Source organism: Belonocnema kinseyi, chromosome 10, assembly GCF_010883055.1.
Source record: "Belonocnema kinseyi isolate 2016_QV_RU_SX_M_011 chromosome 10, B_treatae_v1, whole genome shotgun sequence".
Taxonomy (NCBI): domain Eukaryota; kingdom Metazoa; phylum Arthropoda; class Insecta; order Hymenoptera; family Cynipidae; genus Belonocnema; species Belonocnema kinseyi.
Window position 1 is genome coordinate 61305737 of NC_046666.1, and position 24807 is coordinate 61330543.

Consider the following 24807-nt stretch of genomic DNA (forward strand, 5'->3'; position numbering starts at 1 on the left):
TCCCAAAAAGTGGCGCGAAATTTCAAATGTGGTTCGTTTCGAGCTTGAGTACCATCCTGTGTCATTATTTTTCCCAGCACTGCGATTAGAGAATACATTGTGCGCTATTCAGTGGCCATTTTTCGAACTATTAATCTGTCAGTTTAGCGCTGTTTGGAACTAATTATATGTTAGCAGCTGACACCAATCGGCAAATGGCTATACTCTTAACGTGGGGGTTTCAATTAAAATCATTTAAAGCTGTAAATCCTGTAAAACCGTAGAAATATTTTTAAAATCTTCTGAAATCTTTTGAATCTGATGTAGACTCAAAAGTTGAATGCCAGCTCCTTAAATATTAACTGCTATTTGTATTTAAAACGAAATAGTATTTTAGGTCTCGTATAGTAGAGGACGGTTATCGGCAATTGGCGATGCTACCTTCTCAGGCTTTAAAAGGTGTGATAAGAGTTCGTTTCGTTAATGAACAAGGCTTAGATGAGGCTGGAATTGATCAGGATGGTGTGTTCAAAGAATTCTTGGAGGAGACAATCAAGAGAGTTTTTGATCCCTCTTTGAATTTGTTCAAGGCAACGAGTGAAAATAGACTTTATCCTTCACCCACATCGTCGATACAGGAAAACCATCTCCTACTGTTTGAATTCGTTGGCCGAATGCTTGGAAAGGCTGTTTACGAGGTAAATAAAAGTATTAAAATATTAATTAGGTTTAATTAATTAATCTTTAATGATTTTTGTAGTCACTTTCAGAAATTAACAAACAGTTATTCTGTTTTACATTAGTACTATTTTTACACATTTAAATATGTACAAGGTCTGAAGAATCATTATTTATTTAAAATTTGCGAGATAGTATACTTATTCCGAATCGATTGTTTAAAAAATTTCGAAATACTTAAATGGCTATGTACTATGAAAAATTATACCTGGAAATACCTGAAATTGTCAGGGATTTTTTGTCTAAGATTTTAGTAGACACTAGAGAGTGGTTTTATTTAGTTTTATCGAATTTCACAGGGTATAGTTGTGGACGTACCGTTCGCATCATTTTTCGTTTCCCAATTCTCCGGTCAAACCGGTGGCGCTCTTTACAGTTCGCTCGACGAATTGGCTTCTCTCGATCGAGATTTGTATCGAAGTTTGACTCTTGTTAAACATTACAAAGGAGACGTGCAACAACTGGAATTGACTTTTTCACTGGACGAAGATGTTATGGGCAAATTGGTTACGCACGAGTTGGTTCCTGGCGGAAGAGCCGAGCCGGTTACTAATCTGAATAAGATTAATTATATTCATATGATGGCGAGGTTCAGAATGGTCACGCAAATCAGAGATCAAACTGCGGCTTTCATCAAAGGATTTCGTTCAATCATCAATCCAGAGTGGTTGTCTCTTTTCTCGACACCTGAGGTAAAACACAAAGACTTCTTAATTATTTCGTTTCTTTTAGGGACCGTACTTAAATTACGTAAGAGCTCTGAAGGGAAATGGAGGGATCGAGAGATTTTTTTAAAGATTTGTTACGGAAGGGGGGTCCTTTATTCGTTATTTAATTTTTGGAAATTCGTAAATAAAACAATAACTTACATTAATTGTGCAGATTGTGAATTTATCTTTACACGCCAAAGAAATATGTTGAGTTAAAAACGAATCTAGCCAATAACAATTGAAAGAAGGTAGGGAAGTTTATTGTTCAATGAAAAGTCAGGGACTTAAAAAAAAATCTTGCAAAAGTTAGGGAATTTCTATAACCTTCAATAACTGTCAACAAGAATAAATTTGTAATTTTTAAATTTGAATTTCATTTTTTTCCATTCCGTTTATACAAGATTCTAGGTCAAAAATATTACAAGTTTAATATTTTGTTCTTTAATTATTAATGTTCAGGGAAAATTATTTAACTGGCTTTTTTGAAAATTCATAAATTTCGTGGAAAATTAACTTGTTTAAAATTCATATTTTTACGTTGAAAAGTGAATTAATCGTTTTTATATGAAAATTGAACTGTTTCTTTTTTTTTCATTTGTTTTTTAATTTAAAAATTCATATATTTTAGTAGAAACTGCATCTTTCTTAGATAAAAATGAAACTTTTAGGCTAAAAATTCAAAAATGTTGTTAAAAAGTCATCCTCTTTGTTTGATAATTCAACTGTTTTGTTGAATTTGTAAGTATCTTTGTAGAAAATGTACTTTTTATTTGAAATTTATGCTTTATTATTGAAAAGTTAAATTAAAATCGTTTTTGGATGAAAATTCACTCTTTTTTTGAAAATTTGTGTTTTCAGTTGAAAAATTTTTCTATTTTAGTAAAAAATACATCTTTCTTCTATAACAATTCAACAATTTTGTTAAAAAGTAATCTTTTTTGGTTGAAACTTCAACTGTTTTGTTGAAAATTTGTCTTTTTGATTTAATAATGTATCCTTTTGTTTTTTTATGACTCAAAAATGTTTATTTGGTCAAAATTCGCCTTTTTGGTTGCAAATTTTTTTTTAAAAATGAAACTTCATCTTTTTTGGTTGAAATATCAGCTATTACAGTTTTTTCTGGAAAATTCATTTTTTGAGTTTGAGAATTAAATTATTTCTCGAAAATTTAATTTTTGATTGTTGAAAATTAAAGTATTTCATTAAAAAGTCATCTTTTATGATAGAAATGTAGTTTTTGTGTAAAATGAATAAGTAAATTTGAAAATTTTTATTTCGTATTTGAAATATTGTTTGATTCCTTTTATAAAAGATTCGACCTTAAAAAATTATAAGATTAAAGTGCAGGTATTTGAATCTTAATGGTCAGAAAAAATAAAAAATATTATTCGTTACGTAATTTAAGTACGGTGCCTTATAATCAGAATGTATATCTCATACTTGTAAAACCTGGCATTGTTAGGAACTTTTTATATCCTATTTTATTTTTTGTAGTATTTAACTATTTTGTTCAAAATTAGTTTTTTTGGTTTCAAATTAATTTTTTAACTGAAAATTTAAGTATTCTATGTTCGGTTGAAAAGGATTTTTTTTTTTTTTAGTTAAAAATTAGTATATTATATTGAAAATTGAGCAGTTTATTTGCAATGTTTGTCTTTTTTGACTGAAAAATCCTTCTTAATTTTTTTGGTTGAATTCAATTGTTTTTTATGATAAATTATAGCAATTTTTAATGAAATATCGACTAGTACCTTTTTTGTTCGGAATTTATTGTTTTGAAATGAAAATTTAATTACATGGTTGAAAGTTAAAATCTTTTGTTGAAAAATTAATGTTCTGTTTGAATATTCATCATTTTAATTTAAAATTCATTTCTGGTTGAAAAATAAGCTATTTGTTTGAAACTTCGATTTTTTTTTTGCTGAAAATTAATTTTGTTACAGAAAATTTATCTATTCTAATTGAAACTTTAACTGTTATGTTAAAAATGTATGTTCAATTCAATTATTCTAGTCAATGATTTTAGTGGAAAATTCTGTTTTTTTTTAATTCGACTATCACTTTGTTTGACTTTAACTATTCAATTTTTGGTTGACAGTGCATCTTTTTTTGGTTAAAAATTCATTTATTTTGTTGAAACTTCGTCTTTTTTTAGTAGAAACTAATCTTTTTGGTTGAAAGTTGGACTATTCTCTTTAAAAATTTATCTTTTTATTTGAAAATTCAGCTTTTCGTTTTAAAATACAAATATTCTAATTGAAGGTTCATCAGTTTTATTGAAATTTGATCTTTTTTTAGTTCAAAATTCAACTATTCGGTTGAAAATGTTTGACTTTTTTTAGTTGAAAATTCAACTATTTTATTTGAAAATGTATGTATTTTGTTGGATATACTTATCTTTTTTGGTAGAACATTAATGTTTTTGTTTAAAAATTAATCTTTTTGGTTAGAAATTAAAGTATTCGAGTCAAATATTCATGATTTTAGTTGAAAATTCATCTTTTTAGTGGTAAATTTATCATTTTGGTTGAAAATAAAACTTTCTCTTTGAAAATTCAAAACTTTGGTTGAATTTTTTTTGGTTTAATATTGATTTTTTATGGGAAAATTCCACTACTTCATTTTTTTTGTAAATTGACCTTTTTTAGTTTAAATTTAAACTATTTGGCTTAACATTGATCTTTATTAGTTGAAAATTCAACTATTTGGTTGATAATTCTTGTATTTTGTTGATAAATCTTCTTTTTTGTAGAAAGTTAATCCTTTTGGTAGAAAAATAAACTATTTGGTTAAAAATCTATCTATAATGTTGAAGATGTAATATTTTTACTTAAAAGTTAGGAATTTGAAGTGATTTTAATTTAATTTAATATAGTATCCGCATTAATTTTACCTATGTATGCACTAGATTTTAAGTATAAGCAAATAAAATAAAAATGTGTCTTAATTATTATTTAAATTCATGGACTTTAGAGAGTAATTCAAGAAATGATTAATTATGTTCTTAGTATTATTTTACTACTTAATTAATCAAGGTGTCTAGCGTCCTTGAAAACCTTGAAAACCTGGAAACTTCATTGAATTTTTCAAGAGAACCTTGAATTTGCTTTTTTTTGCTTTTAAAACAGTTATTTTATTGAAATGCGAAAAGCAATTTAAATTTTTTAGTCTATTATAAAATAAACATCTCGTTTAGAAGAAATCTTGTACTAAACAGTTTTTTATTAATCCGGATATAATTTACCTTTTGTTCATTACGGAATAAATAAAGACATTTCAAGGCACTTTTTGTAGACTTTTTACCCATTGTTTTATAGATTGCAATTAATATACTTTGATATTGTGAATAATTCTATAAGTTTTTAATTTCTCCTCCGCTTATATAGAATGTTAAATATATTAGAAGTTCATAACGATTTCAAAAGATTTCAAGAATTTCACAGATTTTAACAAGGATGTAGTACACCAGATTTAAAAGATTCCAAAACAATGAAAGATTTTAAACGATTTCAAATTTGTTTGAATATTCCAAAAGATTTCAAATATTTCACTGATTTCAAAAGATTTCAAGAATGTTCAAGATTTCAAAAAGTACACCAAATTTGAAAGATTTAAAAACACTTCACAGATTAAAGAAAGATTGCACAAAGAATGTTTCAATGATTTCAAACAAATACAAAAGGTTTCAGAAACATTTCACAAATATTCTTATAAATTCATAAGGATTTCAAAAGATTTAAAGAATTTCAGTAGGGATTTCAGTAGGGATTTAAAAATATTGAAAAAATTTCAAAGATTTCAAAAAGGGAACAGTACTCCAGATTTCAAAGATTTTAAACGATTTCGAATTTTTTAAAGAAGATTGCACAAATATTTTGTATGTTTTAATGATTGTAAATGAATGCGAAAGATTTCAAACAAAATTTCATAAATGTTTTTAAAAATTCATAAGGATTTAAAAGATTTCAAGGATTTCAAAGTTTTCAACAAGGGTACAGTACACCAGACTTCAAAGATTTCAAAAATTTTTAATATGTTAAACAATTTCAAAATTTTTAGAAGATTTTCAAAGATTTCATCAAAGTTTCAAATATTCCTGTTATTTTAAACGAATACAAAATATTTCACGAATGTTTAGGACAATTCATAAGGATTCAAAGAAATTACACTAGATTTTAAAGATTTGAATACATTTCAATGATTAAAGAAATATTTCACAAATATTTCAGAGATTTCAAATAATTTCAAGAATTTCAAAGATTTTACAAAAATTTTGAGATCCTAAACGATTTCTCAAAAATTTTACAGAAATTTCATGATTTTATAAAGATTTTAAATACTTCAAAAGATTTCAAAATATTTTAAAGATATTAATTACGTCAAAGACTCTACAAAGATTAAAAAATATTCCCACAGATTTCACAAAGACGACTTACGTTCGTAAAAAATGAAGAATTTGTTTATGTATGGTTCTGCTTTCTTTAGAAATTGTTGGCTAATAAAGAATTTATCGGCTAATTTTTTTAAATTTATAAGAAACGGTTCTTTTATTATTTTATGTAAAAAAAAGAGACCTGGAAAAACTTAAAATATTCTATAAAAATCAGAAATTGTCGGGAAATTTTTTCCAGGATTTGAGTAGACATCCTGATAATATGCAATCCGAAATAAAATTTTGATTTCTCCTTTTTATATCGGATTTACAGCTGCAAAGGTTGATCTCAGGCGACAACGTCCCGATAGATTTGCGAGATCTGAGAAGACACACTCAATATTATGGCGGATTCCACGACAGCCACAGAGTCGTTTGTTGGCTGTGGGATATTTTAGAAAAAGATTTTTCTGAACAAGAAAGAGGTTTATTCCTCAAGGTATTATTATTCATCTTACTTTTAGAAAACAAATTATTCAAACAAAGTTCTTTGCTAATTTAACTATGAAATTCTTGGATTTAAATACAAGAAAAGAATTTAAGGATTGAATTTGGACAACTCTTGCTCATTGTGTTTTTAATCGACTACTTTTTCTGCAGTTTGTGACTAGCTGTTCCAAGTCTCCGTTATTAGGTTTTGCACACTTGGAACCTCCTTTTTCGATAAGGTGCGTAGAAGTTGGTGCTGATGAAGATACTGGTGATACAATAGGTAAGGAAATTTGAGTAGAGTGATCCTGAGAAAAAAAGCTCCAGATTTTTTGTTGTGATATTTTATAATATTTTCAACAATTCGATAATTTTGGGCCTGTTAGAAATAAATTTTTCAAAAGAGTTTGAAATTCATTAATTGAAAACTGAAGCATTATTGAAAATTAAACATTTAAAGAAAGTAGAAAATTTTAAGAATTAACCATTTTTATTGAAAGCTTTTCAAAATTGAAGAATATAAACGCTGAACTAGAATTTGATTATAATTCCAGAATTAAAGGCAAATTTTTTAATAATATTAGGGAGAATTACTTTGAATTTAACTATTATTTAAAAAGTTGAATAAAATCGATTGGATTTTTTAATAAGTATATCTGGAAACGTCATGAAATTTTGAAAACGAACATTTACAGCATACCCAGAGTTGCTACAGAAGATAATTTTCACAATTCGAGGGCATTTCTAGGTATTCTAGATAAACTTAAAAAAATTTTATTTAAAATTAGAACTTACATCAATTTCAATACATTGTACTGTTATCATGTTTTAATAAATTTCAATAATAATGATACAATTATTATTATTTTTCATTTTTGTAAATTATGTGCCGACTGCAAACATTATTTGAATTTTTGCGACTTCTTTGCCCCAATTTCGACTATAAAGTAAAATCTAAGGGGGAAAATTCTAAAAATTACTTAATAATTTAGCAAAATTACCTTTAAAATTGTCTAAAGAACATGCAAATTTTTTATGATGCCAGAATTATTCAATTTTTTCGAAAACACTTAAATTCCGTGTTTTTTTGCAATATCTTTATTAAATTGACATTTTACCCAAGTACTTGATTTTTCAACTAAAAAAGATAGCCAAAAATATGAACTTTTAACAAAACAGTTGAATTTTCTACTAAATAATTAGGTTATCTACAAACCAGATGAATTTTCAACCAAGAAGATTAATAATTTTCTGCCAAAAAAGATGAATCCTCAAAAAATACATAAATTTTTAACCGAATAGTTGAATTTTTATCACACAAGATTAATTTTCTATAAGAAAAGACGAATTTTCAATAAAATACATACATTTTTAACCTAATAGTTAAATTTTCTACAAAGAAGATTAATTTTATACTATAAAATACGAATTTTCCACAATTTTGGTAATTTTTTCACTAAACAGCTTAAACCCTGAGTGTGATGTTAGTTCAAATTTTATTGAAAACAATTAATCTTCAATTAAAAAAGAAAACGATTTTTTTTTTAAAAAGTTTAATTTCGAACAAAATAGTTGAAGTTTATGCCAAAAAGTTTGATTTTGAAATTAAAGAAACGAATTTTCTATGCAAACAGTTTAATTTTTAACCCAGGAATATGAATTACCACAAATTTTTTTATAAAACATTACATTTAAACTAAGTAGTGTAAAATTGGATTTAAAATCATTGATTTTTAACAACAAAAAACGAATATTAAATTACAATTATGAATTTTCAATTTCAAAAAATGATCTTTTAAGAAAGTATTTCAACTATCAACCAAGGAGTTGAATTATCTAAGTTAATCTTGCAGTTAATAAAATTAATTTTGAACCACAAAAATGTCAACTAAAATTATGAATCTTCAATAGAAAAAATGAAAAATTAATATTATACAAAATTATTATATATTAAAAAATATTATATGAATTATATAAAGTTAAATCTTTAACGAAAAATGTGATAATTGATATTTGGACAAATAAATATCTTAGTTAAAAATAAAAAACAGTTGGATTTAAAAAGCAAATCCGAATTTTTAAAGAAATACTTGAATCTTCAACTAGGACAGATTAATTTTCTACAAAAATGTTGCATTTTTAACCTGAAAATTGATGTTCTACAAAAAAAAATTAATTTCCAACAAGATACATAAGTTTTCAACCAGAAGTCAATTTTCAACTGAAACATAGCAACGTTTAACCAGGCAAGTTACATTTTAAACTAAAAAAGATTAAGTTTTTATAGAAAGAGATGAATTTTCAAACCAAAAAGATCAATCTTCAACAAAATAGTTGTTTTTTTCAATAAAAGAAAATTGTCACTTAAAGAAGAAAAAAAATCAAATAAATTTGATGAAATTTCAAACCAAAACGACGAATTTTTAGGAAAACTGTTGGAATTGTGTATCAAGTGTTTTAAGAAACTTGTTGAATTGTGAACTAAATAATTGGATTTTGAACCAAACATTAGCATTTTTAAAAAATATTATTTCTTAACCAAAAATTTAATTGTAGACTTTTCGACCGAAAATAATGAATTTTCAACCAGAAATAATTGGATTTTTTATTGGGTTCTATTAATTCAGTCTGCAATTAAATGGAATAAGAAAAACAGAAAAGACTGTGAATCCTGCGATGAATAAACAGGAATTTTGATAGACTAAATAATAACATTTTTAATAAACAATGTAGTTCATTTTTACTGCTTGAGAAATTTTATGATACTTTTTAACACTGTTTTTACACTATTTTTGATTATTAAAGTAAATCCGAGGCCTGACATTCCTATTAATCTAAATTTGTAAAATAAGAAAAGAAATACAAATTTGCAGTCACTTTTTCAAAATGCCAGATTTCCTGGTTCTGTAGCAACCCTGAAACCTTATCAAATAATCTTAATTTCAAAGCAGACAAAATGGAAGTATCTCTAATTTTATTTATTATAAAACTTAGCTGGTTATAAAGATTTATTCGGTTTTATTTAATACTTATCAACCCATTAGGAGGAAATTGTTCATAACAATTATATAATTATAAGTATTGAGTTCATGCCTATAAAAATGGTAAACAATCACATTTTTAATTTGTTTATAAATATTATAAGATGTGTCGGCTATTTATATCTAGTGTACAAACTATGACAGGCTAGCCAATTAAAAGGACTAATATTGAGAAAAATCAATATCTAATCAAAAATTGCCCAGAATGATGCAGTTCATAAAGTTTGTTTATAATATTATCAATAATTAATTAATGTTAATTGAATATAGTAATATAATATACGTACAGAAATATAAAATAAAGTATTTAATTCATTAATAAGCTTATTATCATTTGCAACAAGTTGCTCGCAATATAATAAAACCGCAAAATTCTGAAAGTTGTAAAAAATCCAGTTGAACCAATGAATTCTGAACAATTTTTTTGTTTATTGTACAATAACAAATTATTTTCAACTATTTTTGCATTAGTTGAAAAAAGATACAAGATCTAATTTAAAAAATTCTATTTTTTCGTTATACTTGTTCATAAAAAAAATATTTTATTATTATTATGATAATAAATAAAATTAAATTGTCTTATTCTGATTTACTAGGTAGCATAATAAGGGCTTTTTTCACGATACGGAAAAAGGATCCGCAGAATAGACTACCTACCTCTTCGACTTGTTTTAATCTTCTAAAGCTGCCAAACTATCAGAAGAAAAGTACTTTGCGAGAAAAACTGCGATATGCCGTTACGAGTAATACAGGATTCGAACTTTCGTAATTTTTTGTGAAAATAATGTCTCGCTACAGCTGTGAAAACCAAAAATTGCAAAATTTCTTGCAAATAAGTGAAGCGAACCGCAGATTGGACTTAATTCTAAAAGCTCGCTGAACTCGACTTTGTTTATACAATCGATTGTGCACTGTACGTAAAATTGCAAGAGCATATTTTCCTTGGAGTGCATATTCCACTTTGTGTATAAATTACCTACAATAAATAAGTGCAGTGATGATGAGTAGACTACCATATTTTGGAATGATATCTAGTTCTAAGAGAGGAATTGATGGTGTTGATAAGTACTAGTTTATCGAAATAGAATTGTTTTACACAATATTCTTTGTACTCTCTCGGCAATAAGAGAAAAACGATTATTGATCATTTCAACGCACAATCACGTGTACAGACTGTATTTTTATTATTTCTTCAGTTTCATAGTTTTGGAAGCTAATTATTAGTAGTATTGTTAGATGAGAAGTGGATGAAAAAGTTAGTACAAAGAGTAATTCTTCTTCTGAACTTCCCTTTTGAGGCTTTTTAATTATACGACAAAACTTGTAATTATTTTTCACTCTCAACACAGACACACGTAAAGGACTTTGTTATATTTCTTTTTGTGAGCAAAATAAGACGTGATTTTTTGCTTGAATGTTTTATATATGTGATTTTTCCTTTCAGAGAAGTGTGATTATTAAAAAAGTTTATATTGCATTTTGAAGAAACGATCGAAAATTGTAATTCAGGGTGAATCGAAAATAAAAATGGTATAAATGAAGACGCCTTCGCAATGAAAAGTTTCCTTTTTGGTATTTTATAATATGCATACAATTTGAAATGAATCGATTAATGTCTTGCAGTTGGAAAAATTGTGAATGTTATTTTTGTTTCTTAATCTGCATGATATGCCTAATGTGTACCATTTTTTATTTTATTTTGTGTAGGAGACATTTAATTTTGTATGGAGACCTGAAAATTAAAAACAATTTAGAAGCTCTAAAAGTCAGAAATAATTTTGTTCACTGTAGAAAAACTTCTTATGTCCAAAATGTACTTCCAAAAAAATTGAAATCAGATCGTTAACTTAAAAAAGTTCAGCGACTCTTCATTTTAAACGATCTGATCTTCTCATTTTCTTTGAAGTACATTTTGATCGTAAAAAAGTTTGTCTGTGCTGAAAAAAAAGTATTTATAACTTTTAGAGCTTCTAGGTTTTTATTTTCATTTGTAGTTTTGTAAGAAATAGGCATATTGTGCAGATTATACAACAAAAATAACATTCACGATTTTGCAAAATCCTGCTATTAACTTTTTTTAAATTCTATTTGGGACTTCGCCCAACCACAAGGCATTAATCGATTAATTTGAAATTTTATGCATGTTATAAGGAACCGAAAATTAAACTTTTTAGCTCTAAGGCGTTTTCAATTTATACACATTTTTTCGACACGCACTAATCTATAAAGAAAGGCTTAATTAAAATTGTTCAAAAACAAGTTCGTGCGAACCTGCGACAATGTGGACCACGATTTTCGAATGACTCGCTTATCGTATATGATAAAAAAGCAATATTTTATAAACGTACGTGTACATTATTGATATGTTAAGGAAATGATGAAAATGATGATTTAATATGCTTATGTAAGAATTCTTAATAATCATGTAAATATGCAAACAACATATTTAATGATTTCATTCATACCCTGTGTAAATATACCAGCTGAAATTTTTAGTTTGAATAGTGTTTAGGAGGGAGCGTGTTAATATAATATTCAATAATATATTATTAATTTAAAATTAATAATATTAATACGCTCCTGGGGAAAGTGTACTTGTTCCAAATGACTTATTTTTTATTAGTTTTGTTAAAAGATTTCTATCTAATTAATTTTTGGTCCGTGAGAAAAAATTTTTAGAAATGATAAAACCATTTTTTTTAGTTATAAAGCCATAGAAAAGGTAAAAAAAATTCTCGACAATACGTGATGAACGACCTGTTGTGTCTATATTTAGTGGTCTGACTCAAATTGACTACTACTACTGAAAGTTTCAGAATATCAATGAAGAGTCGTTCAACCTTTCGAAAGTCAAATCAATGTTTAATTAGAATAATGATCGCATTGTGTTGGTCAATATCGGCATAATTTTAGACAAAATATAATTCTGATATTTAAAATTCTTTCATAATTTTTTATATACTTAAGGGGTTTATCCACTTTAGAATTTTCCAAAAATCGATTTCAATCGCATACAGGCTATTTTGAATGAAAACGAGCGTTATGAAGAAAGTGAAGGCTTAATATACGGTGCAGGTATAGTTGATTAAGCTCAAGTGAGTTTTTTTGACGATTTTTCATTTTTAAAAATTTTTAACGCGTTTTTATCGAAACAACGTTTTTGGACGGCGTGTTGATAATGTCTTTAAAACTACTTAACCTTTTCGTATTAAAATTGTACCACATATTCTTTATAAGTGTAACTATGTCGCATATCATAGATTTTTGAAATTTCAATTGAAACTATTTTTTGTTTGCAAAAAAAGATGAAAAATACGTGTTCTTTTCTTACTTTTCGAAAAATGTCGGCCATTTTGTTAATTTTGAAAACATAAGAAATCGTATGATATGCGCTATAGCCAGTCACCTACTAATTCTAAAACCGTTTAATTTTTTTAAGACCACCCCTCCCAAAGAAATCATCAACAGCGCACACCCTCCTTTTTTTGTATTTTTTTTTTCAACCACCATTTTTATGCATCTATATTCACTAAAATAAAAAAATAAAAAACTTCATCTATTTCGAGAGTATATTTATTCAATGTAACACTTTATATGTCGGAATCTATCATTTAAACATATGAAAAAATGGTTGCAAATAGCCTTATTTTTGCGCGTCTAAAGTGGGGAGAGCCCTTAAATGAAGAAAAAATGTTTAACACATATGCATTTAAAAAGAGAAACTATTAAATACATATTGTAAGGTTTTCTGGCCTGTTTATTGGTTTCATAATTATTGTTTTTAATATTAATAAATTTGTGACGATGGAAACGAAGCAAAAAACAAAAACCGAATTTCTACCGCGAAAACCGCAACATTAATTTAAATACAAAAAAGGTGCATTGGATTGCAAAATATTGCATGAGATCTTGATATCCTCAAAATCGCTGAAAATATTGTTGAAATATAAGAAAATCCTTTGGAATCTCTTTAAATCTCTTGTTATCTTTTGGAAATATTTTTTAATTCGCTAAAATCTTTTGAATTTATTAACTTCTATAGGAATATCTTAAAATCCTTTAAACCCTTTTGAATTTCTCTGAAATACTTGAAGTTATTTGAGATCCTATAAATTCCTTTATATCTTGTGAAATTCTTTGAAATTGCTTCGAATTTTTTGGAATCTTACAACATTTTTGGCATCCCTTACAATTTTTTAAGTCTTTTGAGATTGTTGTGAATTTTTGCAATTTATAAATTAAATATAATTTATTCAGTAAACCTCACCAGAAAATTTTTTTAAATTCAATGAATATAAATTAAATTCAAATAATTCATTTAAGTTCTCTAACAAAAAATCGTTTAAATTCCTAGAACTTTTTGAAATCACTTGAAATCTTTGGATATTTAGGCAGATGTTTTAAATATAGTGTGATTTCTTGAAACAATAAAATCCTTGAAATGTTTTGGAATTTCTTTAAATTCCTTGAAATCTTTGAAAATCGTAAAAATGCATTAAGCTAAGTATAAATCATTCGAAGTCCCTTACAAATATAAATTAAATTACACTTATTCATTAAAATTCTCTAAACATTCTGTAAAAATCACTAGAAATATTTTACATCCCGTAAAATCTTTGCAGATTTAACAAAATTCTTTAAATCTTGTGAAATTTCTTTAAAATACCCTGAAATCCCTTGAAATTCTTGGAGATATAATGAAATATTTTAAATCTTGCTTTAAAAGCAAGGGTTCCGAGATCTTAGTCTCTTGTAAAATTCCTTAAAATCCTTTAAAGGTCTTGGATTTTTAATAAAATAGTTTAAATCTTGTGTAATTTATTGAAACACCCAAAAATCCTTTGGAATTCCTTAAAATACATTTAAGTCTTCGGAGATAATATAATAAAGTCCTTTAAATCTTGTGGCACTACTTAAAATACCATAAAAACCCTTAAAATCTCTTTCAATTTCTCAAAATTCCTTGAAGTTGTTGGAGATTAGAAAGAATCCTTTAAGTCTGGTGAATTTCCTTAAACTCCTTTGAGGAGTTTTCCGTACTTAAACTTTCTTAAACTCCCTTGAAATCCTTGGAGATTTAGAAAAATACTTTAACTTTGGTAAAATTCCTTAAAATCTCTTAATATTCTTAGAGTTTTAATCAAATACCTTCCATCTGGTGTAATTCCTTAAAATACATTGAAGTCCTTGGAGGTATAATAAAATCCTTTAAATCTTGTGAAACTCCTTTAAATTCCTTAAAATCCCTTAAAGTTCTTGGAGTTTTAATAAAATACTGTAAATCTTGTGCAATTTCTTAAAATACCACAAAATCCCTTGGAATTCCTTAAAATACATCGAAGTCCTTGGAAATTTAATAAGGTGCTTTAAATCTTTTAAAATCCCTTACAATTTTTTGAAATCCTTTAGAAATCCTTACAATTCCTTGAAATCTTTTAAAATCGTAAAAATTAAACTTATTCATTAAAGTTCTCTAAACAATCCGCAAAAATCACTAGACATTTTTGAAATGCTTTAACATTCCTTGAAATAGCCTAAAATCCCTTGAAATCTGTGGAATCGCTAGGAATTCCTTGAAATTTCATTTAATTTCATTAGGGAGAGGGGGGTGTTAATTCGTCCAAAAAAGGCACTTTTTTGCGAATTTTTTGTTATGACACAGTTAAAATCTATTAATTAAACCCAATGGTACATTAAAGTATAGCATTCGAAGAATAGTTTGTAAAATTTTAATGTAGTGATATTAAAAAATACGGCAATGACATCAATTATTCGGAAGCGTCTCCTGAAAAAGTAGAATTGCGGTGCCCATCATAATTCGGTGCTGCAACATCATAAATAAAAAAATCAAAGTTTTTTCATTAGATAGTTGCGTTCACCAGGTAACGCTGGGTGGGTTTTTTCGAAATTTCAATTTTCCAATTTTTGGGAACAATTTGAAGTGAAAAACGCGTTTTTTGTAAAAAAAATCGGGTAATTTGTTATTGTAAAATAAAAAATATTAATAAATTTGAAAAAAGCTCTCCAGAGTTACCTCGTAAATGATGTACAGAAATAGTGTTCCAAATTTCAAAAGGATCGGTCCAGTAGTTTTGAAGTTAGGCGGGGCACCGACTTTGGAAACGTGAGTTGTGGGAAAAACGCTTTAAAGTTTTGAACTTTAAAAAATTTTGAATAAAACATAATCGATTCATAATCGATGCCAGGTCCACAAAAAATGTTACTATCATCCATGATGTCTAAAACATCTTTTTGCTCTTGTCTACGACGAATCGTGTCTTCTTTTGTCTGTTTTTTCAGCTCTGAGTCGTGTTGTGCTGCGCTGAGTCGTGTATGAGGCGCGGTTGCTAAAACCGCTGTATCCTCGTTAGTTTTGCTCGGATTTATCTCAAATTTTCACACAATATTCTTGAAAAGTTCTCCATTCAGAAAATCAAATTTAAAAAAATTAAGAAATTTTTTTTAAAGTGTTACACCCCCCCCCCCTTAATTTCCCATAATTCTCTAGATACCTTTTCAAATCTTTGGAAATATTAGACAATTCTTTAAATTTTTGAAATCCCTTGAAATCGGTGGAATTTTTTCCACCAATTGATGTACTTGCAATTTTTTAACTCTTGAAATTCTGTAAAATTTCGTAAATGTCTCTGAAATCCTATGAAATACCTTAAAATAATTTGAACTCCTACCTTAAATAAGTAAAGAAATAATTCGTTTCTAGTTTCTATATTTTTGCATTATATCTTTCAATATTTTAACCTTATTTGTATATTGACTTTTTATGTTGATTTTCTATCATGATTTTCCTGGAACCGCGAAGAAATGATAAAAAGTTCATTGTAGGAAAATTATTCGAGACCTGTACTGATTCCCCTACAATGTTTTGGTTTGAAGGGGGTATTATAAAAGATTGAATGAGATTACACGAAATTTTATAGAGATCGCTCGAGATTTTATAGATATTGCATAGGATCACACAAGGTTGCAAGAGTAGTAAAATTAACCCCTCGGAAAGAACGATAAACATAAAAAAAATCCGGTTGTGAAATATTTTTACAATAATCCTTTTTATAACTCAAAATACCCAACAATTCTTGAATTTATGAAATTCAAAACACGAAAAGGGGTGCTGAATCGTTATAATAAAGCAGGCATTTTTGATAGTTTGTAAGATACAATCATAACAGTGTTCGAAAAAAAATCTAAAAACGAAGAATTTTCCAATTTCGAAAAAACTAGAGTTTCAAAATAGAGAAATTTTGGGTTTTTATAGTTTTGATTTTTTGTTATTGGTTCATCATACAGGGAGGTTTCGAGACACGTCGAATGACCTATTGAAGAACATTATTCTGTGACCTCTTTTGATTTAGCAATGACAATTTATAAATTAAAAGAAAAATTATTTTTATCTTGTTTATTCGAGGAAATTTTAAAAATATTGGGAATAAAGCAGCACTGTATATGATATTTTTAGTTTCGTATTCGATGTGCGTCAATTGACCTATTGAAGAACCTTTCATGAACTTCCATTGCCTGGAATATTGTTTGTTCATTTTTAATCTAAATTATTTACCTTATTTATATGAGGAAAACTTTTTACATTCTCATCAGAGAAGGTATTAGATTTGTGTAAAATGTACCCCCCCCCCCAGTTTTTTTGATATTAGGAATACAACAGTAGGATAAACATCTCTGCAATGGATAATAATTAATTAAGAGCACAAATGAAAGAAAAATAATTTATTTTAATTTATGAACACGTACAGTGTCCTAACTATTCAATAATTAAACTAATTATTTTACGTATATTAGTATTTGTAATTAACGATTATCCACTTTAGGGAGGTTTCCCCTACATAATTTGTTGTATAATATTCTTCCCGTTTTCAACTCGCTTTGAACGATTTATTCAGGATCGCTTTATGATCTATCAAAAGCGATGTCTAATATTAAAAAACCGAAACTGATTTAATATTTTAAATTGAAGTATCTCATCCTGAAATTCAGGATAATTAGAAATTTGCAATCCTCTACGTATAATTAATTTTTTTTATTATTGGTTTAAAATTTTTATTCTTTTGTTTGAAGATGCAACACTTTTGTTACAAAAACATTGTTGTTGGTTAAAAATTTCACTATTTTAGCAAGTAAAAATCAACTACTTGATTGAAAATTAACGTTCTGGTTAGAAATTCAGCTGTTTTGTGAAGACAAAAATTTTGCATGGAAATTCCACTTTTTTGGTTAAAACGTCAACTACTTAGTTCAAAGTAAATTCATTTTTTTGTCGGCGATTCACCATTTTGTCTAAAAACCGTTAATTTGATTAAAAATTTAACTATTTCATTGAAATCATGGATTATTTTTTTATTTGAAAATTAATTGTTTTAACTATAATCTTTCTTGGTTGAAATGTCAACTATTTTTTTTAAATTGATTTTTTTTTTGTTTTAATAATGTCAGCTTTTTTAGTAGAAATTTAATATTTTTCTTGATAAAAATGCAACTGTTTTATTGAAAATTCTTCCTTTTGGTTGAGTTCAACGGTTTTTTAATTTCAAACTAAAATATTGTTTTATTTATTTTCTTTTTCAGGATTCACAATTTTAGTTCAAAATTTATCTCTTTGGTTAAAAACTCTTTTTTTTTTGAAATTTAATTTATTTAACTAAAAATTTAAGGATTTCAGTTCAAGATTCATTATTTTAGTTGTGCATTCATCTCTTTGATTGAAAGTTGAACTATTTGATTTAAAATTGGTTTCTTTGGCTTACAATATTATTGTTTTTATCTGAAAATCTAGATTTTCCATTTTTAGTTGAACATTAATCTTCTTTAGTTTCAAATTCGTCTTTTTGGTAGAAAATTAATCTTCTTGGTTTGGAATATTTATATTTTTTGATTGTCAAAAATACACATGTTTAGCTCAAAATAAACATTTTTGATAAAAATTCATATTTTTGGGTTGGAAATTCAATTGCTTTACAGAAAATTCACCTTTAAATGAAATTTTCTTTCTTTCAACAAATGAAAAATCTTCATTTGTTGAAAATTCGTCTTTTTGTTAGGAAAATGTTTCTCTTTGGTGGAAAATTGGACTATTTTTTTCAAAATTGGTCTTTTTATGTTAACTAACTTTTTAAGGCAATTAACTTCTTAAGTTAATTAACTTTCTTATTCTAGGTTTAAAATTTATACCCTTCAGTTGAAAATTCAACTATTTGTTTAAAAATTCAATTATTTAATTGAAAATTCATCTTTTTGGTTTTAAAATTCATCTCGTTTGATAGAAATGTAAATATGTAACTGTACTTTGAAAATCATTTATTTTGCATTCAAATTGTACTATTTGATTGTAAATCCAACTGTTTGGTTAAAAATGAATTTTTTGGTTAAAAATATATCTAAATGGTAGAAAAGGCAACGTTTTTGTTGAAAATTCATTCTGTAGGATTTAAAATTCGTCTTTCATATAGCCGAAATGTGATACTTTTTGGTTGAAATAAATAAATTAATTTTAAGTCTTAATCTGAAATAGATGATTAATGATTAGGAAAAATGAAAAATCGGCGATGAAAATATCAGGGAATTTTAAAAATGAAGTTTTGGGGCCACCCTGAGTAAAATAGAAATTTTGCATTGTTGCTTTGGCGGAATTTTGGAATTTGGCATTTGGCGGGCTTCCAATTGATACTTCAAATTGCCCGCCAAATCTCGATTGGCTGACGCCGCCGATACGCACAGCGCAAACTCCGTCACTCCGCGGTCAGTGGCTCAGTCTGGCTCTGGCAGCTCTAGTACAAAGGGGATTTTGCAGCTCCGTGAGTGTGACGTTTTCGCGAGTCAGGATCTCCACCCGCGTCCGCAAGCCAGCAAAATCAGACTTCAGCTCCGACAGGACGAAAAACAATTCTCCCCAACGCGTCACAATTTTGCGTCTTTTCCTCGACTTACCTGCCAACCCAAGCTACTGTTCTGTCGGATTTCCAGCACAGCTGAGCCCGAAGGAGACAGAAAATTAGAAAGAGAGAGAAAGGAGTATGCTGTGTGTGCGTCGGACATAACCTATTCATGTCAGTGTTTCAAAGTTCCGTGATCGAGATAGAAGAAAGTGTTTGTGCTCAGTGACGTTATCGTGAAAAGGTGGATATTCTGTGTTTTCGAAGTGTATTCTCCAATTCTATATAACAGTGTTTCGCTTTCCACGATTACGTGAAACGAGGAAGATTTGCCTTGCTGTCAACTCCTTATCTCGAAACTTGAATTTTGAACGATTCTTGTTTCTTTTTTTGCTTTATCTCGAAGTTGAAGTACGCGGACAAAGAATTCCATTTCGCAAAATTCGGACAAAGAATTCCTGATCCTGAGATAAGCAGAGGGAGGGACGTAACATTGGCAACCCGCACCTGGTCTGCGTCAGTCAGAATTGAGAATTTAATCTCCTTCGAAACCTGACGAGAGGATAAGGCCTCTCGAATAATGCTAGACTGCATCAGTGAGAAACGAGGCCACTGCTCCTTTCGGTGATGATAAGCAAGTTGGATCTTCGCGCGATGTTGGAAAGGGAAGGTGGTCGAAAATAAGGAAAGGAAATGAATCAAAAGTGAAAAGAAGGGGAAGTTTCAGACACAGTAGTAATCATCAGGTGCACGAGGTCCTTATGATATCGTATTTGATCCTTAATCCCCGCAATTAATTTTTGGGCATTTTCTGTTAAAACTGCTTCGACTCCAATCAGATCCATTATTTCGATCTGATCAGTTTTCTTAATTTTTTCTATAATTTGAATAATTTTGGGCCCGAATTGATGAGATCTGATTTCTGACGAGCTGCCAAGATAAAAGCGTTTCGGAGCAGAGAAGAAAAGTGTGAGAAAAGCGGTTCGACTCAAAAAGGAATCGAGTGTTGCGTGGAAGCTATATGAAATAGCTTGTGTGTGAGGAAGAAGTGAAGCAGAGTGGCTAGGAGTGTTTAGGGGGCCCTAGGAAGGATTTGATGGCAGTAGTGGGGCCCAGCCGGCACTCGCGAGTGTCCATGAGCGTGTCTATGTCGTTGATGCAGGGTGGTGGGGCGGGGGCTACGGGTGGTGGGGCAACGGGGGCCCACCCGGGTCAGGCTCAGGCGGTCCTTGCCGCCGCTGCAGCCGCGGCCGCAGCTCAAGCGCCCCCCACCTACTATCATCCAGCGGCCCCTGCACCCCCACCCCCACCGCCAACACAGGATCCCGTCCAGCCTGATCGACCCATCGGTTACGGGGCCTTTGGAGTTGTCTGGTGAGTTTCAAACGTTTCGAATATATGTTGATGCTGATGTTTCGCAGAAATGAACAGTTTCGTGTTATAAAGGATTTACGTCCTTGAAACACAAAATCCTTTAAAGGTAGTTGTCGAACAAGTCATATCTATGGAATAAAAAGTATTCTGTGATTCCAAGAATTGAAATGATATTATCAGTCTTGCATTATGAAAGAACAAATATTTTTTCTGAATAGTTATTTTGACAATAGTTCTTGTCACTGGATTTTTTCTTACTAATGTTTCTTGCCACTTTTTTAAAAATAACGGCATTTTAATAAGTCATTGCTTTTTCCGGGGAAACGATTCCCTACACCTGTACTGTTTTAAATTTTGAAATTGCGCAAATAATTTTTAAATATAGTTATTTGATCAATAAAGGTTTTCTTTAAAAAAAATGTTTTAACGTTTTCAGCCATAGAAAAATTCACTTTCCCTATTGGAAACAGGATAGCTGTAGAGAATGTTTTCCTCGAAAAAGTAAGCCATAAATTGTTATAATACAACCATATTCTTCATAAATTGTAAAGAAGCTATATTGAGAAAAATTTCAATTGATGAAAACATGTTGACATTTTTTTTGTACGTTTTAAAATACTATTTAAAACTGAAAATCTATCTATGAGGAAAAAGCTATTTTTCAGAAATTTGATTTTAGGCACAGCTACCTTAATTGAAAAATTAAGGTTGAATCGGCGAACCGATTTACAGGGTGGAAGGCAGGGTGCTAAAAAAGTGTTAATATTTTTTTCAATCGCTGCCCTCTAAATATCCTTCTGGTCAAAAACATTGCCTTGAATGTAATGTTTTTTATTTAAAAAAAAATTGTTTTATTTTTATTTAATCAGTGAAATGTTACTTATTGATTCAGTGAAATAACCACTTTTGATGGTTGGCAGCACTGCACCATGTCAGTTTAGCAATCATAATAAAATAATATTTTAGCACATTCAATCAAATAATCATAGTAAATACTCATAAATATTATCAAGTATTAAAAAAGCGAAAAGTTCTTACACGAGTTAGAGTATATTTATCCCGCAGTTAATTCAGCAGACTTACAGCCCGAAAAATAAAAAATTTATTTCATTAAGGAATTCTTCTGACTACTAAAGAAAAGAGTAACAATTGAATGAACTTTCTCCACTTTTATGTAAATAATCAAAAGACCTTGAAAGGAGATGCCTAGATTTAGTAATATCGATAATATTAACAACATAGAATCACGATCATTACTTTTAAACTATTTTCATATCACAAAATACATATTAAGAGTAAGATAATTATCTATGGTAGATATATATGCTGTTAGCATTTTTAGAAAAACCTTTTTTACACGGAAAAATATGTATACACAGGTGGTCCACAGGAGACATGGAGATTTAAAATATCATCTACAAAGACACAATTTTTTTGTTAGATTAAAAAAGCGCTTGGTAGCGTAAGCTGATAATCCTATTAACCATATATACATAATTGAATAGTAAATTAAGCTATATCTATATGAAATGCCCCCAATGATAACACCGATTAGCAGAGTGACTAGTTTGTAATCCGAAAACCCCAAAAAAATGGCAGTGAATTCATTTTTTGACCTGTTTTTTAAAAATATTAGTAGAAAAACTAATCGCTATTACATGAGATTATATTATTTGAAACTAGTAAATTTCTAAACTTTAAAAAATTGTATACGATTACCATAAATAGGGCTAAGAGGCGCTTGTAATTTACCTGAAGTTCAGAACGTTCAAATGAACGAAATTTTTTTTCCCATTTTCATTTTTTCAATCAATATTATTCGAACGGCAATTAAAGTAATGCACTCGCAGTTTATTTTTAATCTATTTTTTTACAATATAAAGCGAATAAATATGTTAGCGCCATTTCTAGTTTACAAAGCCATTAACAAAATTCGTTTATTTGAACGTTCGGAACTTTAGATACTTGCGCGTTTAGGGGAAACCGGATCACTCGCAACTTTATTCTTTATAATTTATTATCTCTTTCTCTGAGTAACAAGTTTTAAATTAAAAATGGTTTTATGTTTGATAAATTGTTAAATTTTATTTTAAAGCTTGTTTGGTGCAGTTTCATTAGTTGAAGCATCCGCGGTCAACACCCGTTAACTGCTTAAGGCATCTTATAAGAATTCCATGCTTTTTCTTACAACGACTCAGTTCACTCAGAAAAATGTTTGTTTGAATCAAATAAATTTTGTTTGAATTAAACAAATTATTTCTTTAATATGGGGTCAAATAAATGTTGTTTTGATTCGAATAAATTTTTTGTTTGTCCTCATTTGTTTGGTTCAAATAGATTTTTGGCTTGTGTAAATAAATCTCTGGTTTAAAATAAGTAACGTTCTTATTTACATTGACTATATATTTTTTAAAATAATGATAGACTTTGTTCAAGTGAAGTAAATCGTTTTCTTTACACTTAACCTCAAAATTGAGCATTCAATTATACAATGATACAATTCAAGTAATTCCTAAACTAGAGTTCTTTCGTCCATCTTTCAGTTAATTTAAGATTTTACAGAAAATCAGAACCTTCAGAATAATACAACACTGAAAAAATTCCAATGCCATAAAATAAATCACATGATAAATTAATTCAGATTCTAGGTTAGTTACTTAGGAATCGCCGGAAGCGCTTTATCACGCCTAGCGGCACTTTGTAGTACTGCTTTATACTGTATTTTTTGTTTGAATCAAACAAACATTTTTATAAATTCGAATAAACAGATTTTAAACAAATGAATTGTTTAATAAAAGTCAATTTTTTGTTTAAATCAAACAGACTGTACTAAACAAATTATTTGTTTCAATTAATAAGGCAAATAGTTTTCATTTCTTAAAATTAAATAAACCTTTTTTTAATTAAAGCAGAAAATTTGTCTGATTCAATTATATAAATTCAAACAAACCTTTTTATGATTATTTACTCGTAGAATAGGCCAGTGTCTCAGATCGCTGTAAAGACGGAGAGGAGTGTGTCTCGATTACTAACACTCAGCATATCTTTGTAATAAACTGTTTAAATTTTTTGCAAGCTCATCTATGTTCGGCGTGCGTTTCTAAATCTTTTGACGTATAAAAATTGCCCGCAGCTTGAAAAACAACGCAGAAAAATGCGAACCCGCGAAAAACAATTGAAAATCAGCGGTAGAACACGCATATAATAGGTTTATACCGCTGGTCCCCTTGTAGACAACAATATGAATAGCTTTCAACTGTCATCTAACGTTCAATTTTGATTCGAATGTTATAAAACTAACGTGTATTATTTTTCTCTAGTAAATATACAGAAAACATTTTACAGTTTAGAAAAAATATTGCAAATTGCAAACATAATAACGATTTTCCTTCGCCGCTTAAAGTTCTGAAAGTTTAAATGAACGAAAATTTTTTACTTATGCCTTTGTAAACCAGAAAGAGTGCTAAAATAATTGTTAATTTATATTTTAAATAATTTATTATTGAAACAAAGTCATAATGTATATTTAAAATTTCAGTTGGAACAATATTTTTGGGTAAAATAGAAATTGGAAAAAATATTTCGTTCATTTGAACGTTCGGAATTTCAGGTACATGAAAAGATTATACTTTCGAAGCATCAATACCTAATATAAATGCCTTTTTGCACTTTACTGTCACAAGTCGAGAAAAAAAACGAGTTTTTTAGTCCCATTTGACGGTACGATTTGTACGTAATTTACTTCTTCTTTTAATAATTAAGACTTTTAGTGTACCTGTACCAATGAATTCGTATGGAAAATGTTTACCAGTCTATAGACTGGTAGATATTTTCCATACGAATTCATTGGTACCGTAAATTGTTTTCACGTTCATTTAGTACTTTTTTATCTTAAGGAAAAAAGATAATTTAAGAAAGATTTATAGGATACTAATGAATTCGTATGGGAAACATAGAAATCTAGGTACACACTTTTTTTTAGAATTTTCTTTTTTTCTTCAAAAAGCACATTTCACTTTTCAAAATTGACGATTTTTGGACTACCCTAGTGGTATTATATGACATTGTGATTTTACAGAGGAATGAATATACATTCTGTAAATCATAAAGCTAAAATGGCAATACATAATTCTATATTTGTACCGACTGTACTATACGGTAGCGAGACATGGACTTATCAAGAAAAAGATAAGAGTAAAATTAAC

The 24807-nt window shown here is 28.4% G+C and overlaps 2 protein-coding genes across 4 annotated transcripts in view; both read left to right on the forward strand.

Annotated features, from left to right (window-relative positions):
- The window catches only part of LOC117181656 (ubiquitin-protein ligase E3B), a 30629-nt gene extending 18859 nt beyond the window's left edge, over positions 1-11770 (forward strand). For both annotated transcript variants that reach the window (XM_033374555.1, XM_033374556.1), the window contains exons 12-16: positions 377-677; positions 1017-1409; positions 6134-6298; positions 6460-6571; positions 9926-11770. In XM_033374555.1, the coding sequence (XP_033230446.1) occupies positions 377-677; positions 1017-1409; positions 6134-6298; positions 6460-6571; positions 9926-10098 (1144 nt within the window). In that variant the 3' untranslated portion in view covers positions 10099-11770. The remainder of the gene's footprint in view (positions 1-376; positions 678-1016; positions 1410-6133; positions 6299-6459; positions 6572-9925) is intronic.
- A 7357-nt stretch (positions 11771-19127) lies between these two features.
- LOC117181869 (serine/threonine-protein kinase NLK) overlaps positions 19128-24807 on the forward strand; it is a 305252-nt gene continuing 299572 nt past the window's right edge. For both annotated transcript variants that reach the window (XR_004468191.1, XM_033374878.1), the window contains exon 1: positions 19128-20602. Coding sequence is in view for 1 of the 2 variants with exons in the window: in XM_033374878.1 (XP_033230769.1) it covers positions 20325-20602 (278 nt within the window). In the remaining variant the exon portion in view is untranslated. The remainder of the gene's footprint in view (positions 20603-24807) is intronic.